The sequence below is a fragment of the Melospiza georgiana genome, chromosome 5, assembly GCF_028018845.1.
Source record: "Melospiza georgiana isolate bMelGeo1 chromosome 5, bMelGeo1.pri, whole genome shotgun sequence".
Taxonomy (NCBI): Eukaryota; Metazoa; Chordata; class Aves; order Passeriformes; family Passerellidae; genus Melospiza; species Melospiza georgiana.
The window spans coordinates 15,580,718-15,591,011 of NC_080434.1; the positions used below are offsets into that span (position 1 = coordinate 15,580,718).

Consider the following 10,294-nt stretch of genomic DNA (forward strand, 5'->3'; position numbering starts at 1 on the left):
CCATGTTCTCCAAGACCTTCTGGAGTGGAAACAAGGAAAAGGCACAAAATGAGCACAGCATCCTATTTAAAAGGCTTGAAGTGGAGTTATAGATCCATAATTCAGTGTCTAGAAAATTGAGCTACACAAAGGATTAGTTCAGAGGCACCAAGGGGCTAGTATGAGCACTGAGAAGGGAATAATGCAATTTCTTAAGAACTATTTTATACCAAACCATTTAAATTTTCTCTCTCAAAGATCTGGCAGATAAAGGGTAAGCAGCAGATGTGAAAATTTTGACCTCCATAAAGGACTTTGTGTTATCCCATTCAGACTTCTTGTCAGAAAGGGAAATACCATCTAGATGAAAGATGGATGTAAAATTAGAGCAAATAAAGCACCTTTACAAGAGCTATTCCTGGCTTACAGTCAGACTAGAAAGAAATATACAAAAAGGAACCGCAGGAAAATGGTCCTGGCTTTTATACTATTCACTGCTTCCATACTGGGGGTTAGAAATCACAATACACTGTGTTAGAAATATTGTGGAAAATGTTAAAGAAAACAAAGCCAGAGGAATGCCAGAAAGTAAACCCATCAGATGACCTTAAAGACCTGGCAAAGACAGGATTTGACATGATCCAGATGAAATTCAATTCAAGTCAGTATAAAACACTTTGAAATTGGATCAGTCCACCCCATGGAGAGAGTGGGACTTGGGATCTGCTGGTAGGAAGGCTCTGGGTTGAGGGGCTGAGGTATGACAAGGCCAAATACTGGGTCCCACATGTTGGCCACAACAGACTTTGGCCTCTTCAGGGATCTGCTTTGTAGAGGCCTGAAGGGAAGAGGGGCAGAAAGGTGACTGGTATTAAAGGATGACCTCCTGCAAGCTCCAGAGCAATGCATCCCAACGAAGAGGACGACTGGCAAAAATGCTAGGAGGCCCATGTGAATGAACAAGGAGCCCCTGGACAAACTCAAACTCAAACCCTCCTGTAGGGAGGCTACAGAGGGTGGGAGCAAGGCCAAGCAGCCTGCGAGGAATACAGGTAAATTGCAGCCAGGAATCAGATTAGGAGCTGCCCACCCTGGTCAGAATTCTGGTCAGAATTAAACCTGACCAGGATGTCAAGGACAACAAGAAGTGCTTGTATAGGTACATCAGTAATAAAAGGGAGAATGGGAGACTTGATTACATAGGACATAAAGAAGGTTGAGGTACTCAATGATTTTTTTGCCTCAGTCTTCACTGCCAAGTGCTCCAGCCACACCAGCCAACTTGCAAAAGTCAAAGGCAGAGATTGGGAGAATGAGGAGCTACTTGCTGTAGGAGAAAAAGTTTGAGAACATCTCAGAAACTTGAGTTTGCACAAGTCTGTGGGACCTGACGAGATACATCAGGTGCAAAGGGAATTGGCAGAAGAAGTGGCTAAGCCTCTATTCATCATATTTGAGAAGTCATGGCAGTCTGGTGAAGCACCCACTGACTGAGAATGGGGAAGCATTTTTTAAAAAAGGAAATAAGAAAGACACAGGTAACTACAGGCTCTCAGTGCTACCTTGGTGCCCGGCAAGCTCATGAAGCAGATCCTACTGGAAACTATGCTAAGGGACATAGAAAATAATAAGGTGATTGGTCACAGTCAACATGGCTTCAGTAAGGGCAAATTATGCCTGACAAATTTGGTGGCCTTCTGTGAGAGGGTTACAGTGTTGGTGGCTAAGGGAAGAGCAACTGACATAGTCTACTCAGATTTGTGCAAAGCATTTGACACTGTCCCACAAAACATAATTGTCTCTAAACTGGAGAGATGCGGATTTGGCAGATGGACAACTCAGTGGACAAGGAATTGGCTGTGTGGTGGCACTAAAAGAGCTGTGGTCATCTGTTCAACATCCAAGTGGAGACCAGTGACAAGTGGTGTTATGTGGTCTCAGTGGGACCAGAGCTGTTCAATGTCTTTGTCAGTGACAGGGACTGGGGGATCAGGTGCATTCTCAGCAAGTTCACAGATGACAACAAGCTGTGTGGTGTGGCCAACAAGCTGCAGGGCAGGGATGCCATCCAGAGAGACCTGGGCAGGCTTGAGATGTTCAACAAAGCTAAGTGCGAGATCCTGCAGTTGGGTTGGGGCAATCCCAACCACAAATACAGGCTGGGTAGAGAATAGATTGAGAGCAGCACAGAGGAGAAAAGCTTGGGGATTTTGGTGGACAAAAAGCTGAACATGATTTTCAATGTGCCCTTGCAGCCCAGAGAGCCAACTTGTCCTGGGCTGCATTCGAAGCAGTGTGGGCAGCAGGGCAAGGGAGGGGATTCTGTGCCTCTACTCCACTTTAGTGAGACCCTACCCGTCTCGGGTTGCTGTTGTTAATTGCTGCCCCGAGATGCGTGGGATGCCTCTGTTTCGGCCCGTGCAGCTGAAGAACGAGTCTGGACTCTTCACTTTTCGGTCTTGAGGTTGTTTATTAATTCTTATCTATTAAATTTTCTTTCTGCCCAGCTGAGATCTGCTCAGCAGGGCAGCCACAGGCACTCTGACCGCCCCCGAGGCAGTGTTGTCCTTTTATACTACAAACTACATATAACATATTTACACTTAATTCCCAATACCTATCACCTATGTTAGACAATGTACTTCTACTCTAAACCAATCCCAAAGTGCCAACATCACTGCAGAAAATCGAGAAGAAGAAGAAGAAGAAGAAGAAGAAGAAAGGCTAGACATGTCCAAGTTCCTCCATCTTGTCCCCATAACCCCCATACCAAAAATCCTAAAATCTACATTTTCACCCTGTGATAATTTTATTATTATACTATTCAAAGTTCTGTGACTTTCAGGTCCTCATACAAAGCTGGTAACTTGCTCCTGGGGTCATAATCAAATCCCCAGGTGTTTTGGGCTGCATGCCAGGGTCTCCGAGCCCCCCGGCGGGGTCCTCAGCAACTCTGGACATCCGGAGGGATGTACTGAGTTCTGACATACCTGGAGTGCTGCATCCTGCTCTGGGACCTCCAGCATGAGAGGGACATAGACCTGTTGGAGCAAGTCCAGAGGAGGTCCAGAGGAGGGCTGGAGCATCTCTCTTACAAAGACAGGTTAAGAGAGCTGGGGTTGCTCAGCCTGGAGAAGAGAAAACTCTGGGGAGAGCTTACAGCAGCTTCCAGTATCTAAACGAGCCTACAAGAGAGCTGGAGAGGAATATTTTATGGGAGAATGTAGTGGTAGAACAAGGGTTAATGATTTTACACTGAAAGAGTGTAGGTTTAGATTAGATATTAGGAAGAAATTCTTTACAGGGAAGGGGTCACAGCACCAAGCCTGCCAGAGTTCAAGAAGTGTTTGGACAATGCTCTCAGGCACATGGTGTGATTCTTGAGGTTGTCTTGTGCAGGGGCAGTAGCAGAACTGGATAATCCTTGTGGTTGCCTTTCAACTCAGGATATTCTATGATTCTATACTGTGAGGGTGGTGAGTCACTGGAGCAGTTTGCCCAGAGAATTTGTGAATGCTTCATCCCTGAAAGTGTTGAAGGCTAGATTAGATGGGGTTTTGGGCAAACTGGTCTAGTGTAAGAGGTCCCTGCCCATGGTGGCGGAGGTTGCAAGTAGATGATCTTCAAGGTTTCTTCCAACCCAAAGCATTCTGTAACTCAATGAAATAACACAGGAGCAAGATGCAGCTATCTCTCCATGCAGAACTATTAGAACAAATTCCCATATACTAGAAGTTGCACAATTTCTCAGCCTCCAGAACAGGCACAGGGCACAGCTGTCTCCCACCCAGGGCTTTCTCAAGGGGAAAGGTTTAAGCAGGTTGTTTCCACTGTGGCCTTGGCCATATGTCCAGTGGTTTGGCCCACAAAGCTGACCAAACTCCCAGCAAATACGTCAAGGCACATGTATAAGCCATCTGCCCTTTGGTTTCAGGTGTTTCAGCCCAATGGGAGATCAAAGTCCCTGCAGATGAGTCACATTTACAGTGTAATGGGATGAACCTCCATCATGGAGCACTGATTTTGCCTTGCCAGTTGCAACATGCTGTGCACCCATGAGCATTAGATTTGCCCTTTAGCTTGCAAGATGTGTGGCCCAGGAACTGGACAAACATGCAGTTTCTGCAGCCAGACACAGCTTTAACTGCTCTCTTACTCCTGTCTGAAAAGGGCTGCACCTCCAAAACCCAGCACAAGAGCTTCGTGTCTAAACTACTCCCAACCACTTCAGGACTGAGTCAGACAAAAATACATATAGCTGCAAAAATGCTTTTTGTATCATTCTCGGAACTGAAAGCAGCGCTGGGCAATCTGGCAAGTCCAAGTGAAGCAGTTTAGAAAGTGAGCAAGGTTAACGGATGAGTGAATACCTGGGGGGCATCTAATAAGGCTTTCAACAGCTCATTCCCAGGATCCAGGCTGAATAGTGCTCAGACTCACAGCTGGGCTGCAGAAAGAGAGCTGGAACAGCCTCAGTGCTCACTGATGGATTTACTGTTCCCTGCAGGCATTACAGGATGCTGACCCCAAACTGGAGCTCCCTCACACCGAATTTTGAGCAGGGGGAACAGCCAAAACTGCAATGGCCACAGGGCTGGATATGTTAAGCCACTGCTGGGTGAGACCTGCCAGTGTTTGCAAGCCCTTCAATGCCCCACACATCCCTGCTCTCAGATAACCCCTCTGGAGTGCATCCTCAGGGCTGCTGTTACCACTATGGCCTGGAAGGGGAGCAGGTCAATGGGCAAGTGGAAGGCTGATAAATCTGCTCGTGGGAGTGCCACCACAAAGGCTGGATAGCTGGGGCATGGAGCTGCCTGCTGGGAGCTCTGGGGAGCACACACAGATCTCTCTTCCACATTCAACCAGCCAGGGGGATCACAGAGCCTGTCCTGCTTGGGGTTCATCCTTGGCCTCCCAGCAGGCACAAAGACAGCAGTGTGTGTGTGCAGGGAGGAAGCTGGGAGCTGGGCTGGGAGAAGCCCATTGCAACTGCAGCTGTTAGCACAATGCAGAGCGTGTTCCACTTGCAATCACATGCTGCAGGGGCCATGGCTTGAGAGCAAGGAGAATCTTCAGTTTGTGCTCCTAGAAATGGTCCCATGTGAAATGCTAGAGGAAAAAGTAGCAAAATTGAATGTATTTGCTGTATAATGTAGCAAAATTGAAAGTAGCAAAAAAAGAACAAAAAAATTCAACCTGGACACCTGGCTAAGGAGATTTTCCTTTGGGATGGAGACTGAGGAGAGGCTTAGACAACCAGATCTATTGCTAAAAAGCACAGCATGGACTGTTTGAGCCATCGTGCTTTGATCCCAGCCTGCAGGGATTTAGGGTTTAAACTGAAAGGTAAACACAGATGGATAGTGGAGCTATACAAGTGTCTAGACCAGAGGAAATTGCAGCCCCCCAAGTGCAGGTCCTGCCTGCACGGGCACTGTTCTCAGCCAGTTCCCATCTCCTACATCAGGCAAGACACAGGCGACTGCCACACTCTGCAAAGCGAATCCTCCTCGGGTGAGAGAGAGGATAAATGATACACAGCCAGGGGCAGCTATTGTGCCTGCTGGCTACTTGCCATCACAGAGCAACCCAGGGTGGCACAGTGCATGTGCACAGACCTGGCAGCCTCATGGCTTGGTGTCCAGCATGGGCCAAGCCCACACTGAGCCCAAGAAGGAATCAGGTACAGTGTAACTTGCAGGACACGCAGGCACTGTGCTGGTATGGGGGCATCTTGCCATATGTGACACAAGCAAAGCCCCAGGGTCAGTGGGATGTAAACAGGAATTACCAGCTGCAGGCTCCTGCTAAACAGCCCTGGCCCCAACTGTTCCCCACACAGCAAACAGGATGCTGAGAGATCCTGCTGCTGCTGAGGAAGGGAGTAAGAGTAACCTCCTTGAAAAGGACCCCCCTGTCCCCAAGTCTCAGTGCCAACAATGGAGGGGCAGTGCTGACTTTGTGCAGAGAAGCTCTTCTCTCCAGAGCCACATTTTGAAAGCTCAGTTGGGCCTAGAAGTCTGATCAGACTACGAATCACATAGGAAGCTGTGGAGATTGTTGTGTGCATGTGTTCTTTGGCCATTTCTGGCATCAGGCAAATCCTGCTCAGCTGGTGTGACAATGGGGTAACCCAAAAGCTACTGGTCCTATCCACAATGACCTCACACTGTCACCTAAGAGACACCAGTACTTGTCCAGTCTGGGGTGCCATCACCACCAGTGGCTGGAAGCAGATAGCTAGAGAGGCAGGGAAGAGGTTGAACACAGGAATATTGCCCTGAATTCATTCCCAGCCTTCAGTGATGCAGGCTATCTGAGGCTGGAAGAAACAACTCAACACTAAATACCTCATCATGGAATTAAAAAAAAAATATTTCTTCCTTGGAATCAAGTTCTGACTATCCTCCCCTAGAGCTTTTCCAGGTCCAATTAGCTCAAGGCCTTCTGCTGCTCTTCCAATTTACAAGGGTATTAAAAAATAGTAATAAAATGCAAGCCAAGTCAACCAGGCCTGGATAAAGTTTCCATCACTTTCATAAAGTTCTTAAAGAGATGACTGTGACAGCATAGGAAAAAACTAAGTCACAGCCTTGGAGAAGTAGGAAACACCAAGTAAGGTGGCTTTTCCCACTCAGTAGCTAGGGCAATGTGGGAAGGAAAGCAGTTTCAGCCAGACCATTTTATCTCTGAGGCCAGATGGCTTTAAATGCTTCCCCAGAGCTTGGAAAGGGCCAGGCACTTCTTTGAATTTCTTTTCATACCACCTCATTAGAAAGTAAAAGAGAAGAAATGAACAATCTATAACTTTGTGGCAACGGGAAACAGCTCTGTTAATCCCATTTCCTTCCCCAGGCTTACTCAGGGCAGGTCATCCAGCATCAGGGCCACATCACCTAATCTGCTTATCATTGTCCCACAGCCAGGAGCCTGGGCATCAGCCCAAAGGGCAGAATGCACCCTCCTGGGCATTATTAATAAATTGGAAAGGCCCAGGTTTTTAAACCTGCCCTGGTGCATAATTGTGATACTCCTGGGATCCAGCTTCTGCTGCAGCTGCAGATTCAAGGATTGGCCACCTCCCAGACTCCAGCCTGCATGAGCAAGGGCAAGAGGGGCACAGCACTGCTGGAGGAACAGATAAGAGAAAAAGAAAGGTGCTGCAAGAGAGAGATCCTAGGGCAGGCATTGCAAAGCCTAGGGTGGGTATTACCCTCTAGTTTTCTTAGCCTTTCTGGGTAAAATGTGGGCAAATCCAACAAAATGGAGAATTCCTCCCTTTCCATCAGGGTTGGCACATGCCTACCCACACTTCTGGGATGGGTAGAAAAGTCCTGGCCAGCCATGCAGGACTCAGGGCTTGCTATCACCTGCTCACAGCTTGGCTTGGACGGTCCATGGGCAACCACTGCTACACCTGACAGCGCTGCCACCAAGCTGTGATTTGTCACCTTGGTAAAAGCCTCCTGAGCGGGCAGGAGGCAAAGGGCACTGATAGGCACTCATCCATGGCACTGTGCCACCCAGCTTGCTACCAGCCCTTTCCCTCTGCCTCCCTCTCCTCCAGGAGCACTACATTTCACAGCCAACCTCCACTTGGTGTCCGGATGGAAAGGTGTCCAGATACAGCTCACGAGAGAGGCAGGACTATAAGGTTTCAGGCTTGCAGCACCTGCTCCTGTGCAGGGATCCCCTGGCAAAAGGCAGACTCAGGAAACACATCAGGCCAGCAGCATTTGATGTGTTGGTTGGACACACAGCTCCCAGGGCAGTAGTGAGTGCCTTGGCACAGAGTCAGTGGCTGGAGTAGGGTAAAAGTTACAGAAGTTAATTGGACAGGAAAGGAATCAGTAACCCCTAGCTTAGTTTCCCAGATGAGGAGTGCCAAGTTTTAGCAAGCTACTGGCTACATACCACAAAGCCAGGTGTTCCTGTTCTGGAGCTGTGCTCATCTGGCTGCTCTGTAGACGTGGCTGGAGACATGAGCCTTTGCCTGACTCCAACCCACCCCTGCCTTCCAGCTGGACTAAGATCCAGGGTTCAACAACTTCAAAATCCCTCCTCAAAATGATCTGGCACCCAGAGAGCTGAAGGGCTTCAGGACTTCGGGAAATAGCTGTGGGATGGAGGAGTGGGGAAGGGAGGCGGGGACAGCTGGTCCAGCACAGCCCCACGCAGCCCTCCAGACGGAAGGCTTTCCTTCCTTCCTCCCTCCAAGGCCAGCAACCAGCAGCGCAAAGATGCCGTGGGGCGCGCACAGAGCCAGCCTCCCAGCTCAGCCGGCGCTGCTCACCCCAAATCCAACCACAGAGCATGCTGCCCTCTCCTGGGCTCAGTGTGACCGGCAGAAACTCAGGGACATTTGCCGAGGCCCAAGACGAGTGCTTTTTGGGGCTCAAAATCCCACGCTGGCGCTCTCAAATGTGGTGATTTCCCGTACCAGTCTCAGTGGACATCCCATGGACTCTTCCTGCCCAGAGCCAGGCTGCTGCGGGTGCCCTCTGAGGGCAGCGTGGGACGGGAGGAGCAGGGCCAAGCTCAGGAGCTCTCCCTGAAGGACAGGGAGATGGGGAGGTCTCTTGGGCCAGTTACCAAATGTGAGATCTGCCAGCATTTCATCCTAATTATTTTAATTAATTAGTTAGCTAATTTGATATAGCAAAATAAGCTGGCATGCAGCTAACGGAGGGAGCTGTAACAGGGTCCTACGCCGCCCCACCAGCCCGAGCACGGCCTCCATCCCGCCACCTGCGAGGGGACAGCGGGGCCGGAGCTGCGGCGCTCCCCGCGGGCTCCCCAGGCCGGGAAGGCGCTGTCCCCGCCGCAGGTGCCGGCCAGCCCTGCCCAGGCCGGGCCCCGCCCGCCGGCACCGCCTCCTGTCCGCACCTCCCCAGGCCCGGGCCGGGCCGGGCAGGGCTGAGGCGGCTCCGCGGGCTGCCCGCCTCAGGGGCTCCGGCACGGCCTGAGAGGCTCCGGCACGGCCGCGGGACCCCCGCCCTGCCCGCACCGGTGCCATAGCTCCTGTCCAGCGAGCCCCGGAGCTCCTGCGGACCTCGGGCGAGCAGAAGCCCTCCGGATCCCGCTTCACCCCCGTCCCCAGCATGCGGACGCCGGCGGAGATGATCGTGGGGCTGGTGCTGTGCCCCTGCGGGCTCCTGCTGACACTCACGGGCACGCTGGCACCCAGCTGGAGGCAGGTGAGCCTCGTACCTGACCAGCCCATGGACGTCATTTGGGAGCAGGGCATCTGGGACATATGCAGGGAGCGGCAGAGCACCCACGACCGCCTCTGCGGGCAGGCCGACGAGCTGGGCTACTTCGAGCAGGTGCCCGTGCGGGTGGCCCAAGGGCTGATGCCCTCCTCGCTCGTGGTCACCCTGGTGGGCTTGGTGGTGGCTGCCCTGGGTGTTCGCTGCTGGCAGCCCGAGCCCCGGCACTTGGTGGCCGGCGTGGCAGGGCTGGTCCTGCTCCTCTCCGGGCTGATGAGCCTCGTGCCCAGCTCCTGGTACACCCAGGAGCTGTGGGCACTGCCTGCCCCGCCTGGCAGCACGCTGACCGTAGGCTACAGCTTGGTGCTGAGCTATTTGGGAAGCTGTCTGGAAATCCTGGGGGGGCTGGCCCTCGCCCTTAGCTTCCATCACTGCTGCAAGGAGCGCAGAGCTCCCAAATTTCCCCCCACCCCTGGGACAGAGGCTGGCTCGGGCTCCAGTAGAGCTTACAACAATCCCTGGGATGTGCTGGAGGATGAGAAAGATGGACAGCGCTGGGGGAGAAGCCCACCTTGTGACTCTGACTTGTAGCCCCGGCACTGGGATAGCAGTCAGCTCCCTGGCATCAAGAGCAGTGCTGGCCCCTGCAAGCCATGCCCTTCTCCTGGGGCCCCTCTGAACCCCTCTGGGTTCTCTCTTGCTGGAAAAAAGACCAAGGACCTGTTCTGAATATTTGCAACTTCCTCAAAAGTCTGCTGTGCTCCAGGATCTACAACTGTGCCAAAGCCATGCTGGATTTGGAACCAGAGGTGGCTCCAGTCCCTCTGTGCTGCTTTTACCTCATCTTCCTGTACCATGCACAGCAGCTTGGGCAGAGACAGCTTTGGTGCTCCCATGTAAACAACATACAGGTCAGAAGTGTGTAACCTTCAGAGCGGGCAGTAGGGGAGAGGAGCACCTGTCTCACATCTCTGCCCAGCTCAGGACTGTGCAAAAAGCAAAATAAATTCAAAGCAACGGGTTTGTGCTGTGGGATGGTTATGGGCTTTCTGCCAGGCAGGTTGGGCTGAGAGCCAGCGGGCATGGCGCACCCAGCTTCCCTG

At 51.6% G+C, this 10,294-nt stretch overlaps 1 protein-coding gene across 1 annotated transcript; it reads left to right on the plus strand.

The window, feature by feature from the left end:
- The first annotated feature begins 9,083 nt into the window (after positions 1-9,083).
- On the plus strand, positions 9,084-9,782 carry CLDN23 (claudin 23). The gene has a single exon (XM_058025081.1). The coding sequence runs from the start codon at positions 9,084-9,086 to the stop codon at positions 9,780-9,782; it is 699 nt and encodes a 232-aa protein (XP_057881064.1).
- The last annotated feature ends 512 nt before the right edge of the window (positions 9,783-10,294 follow it).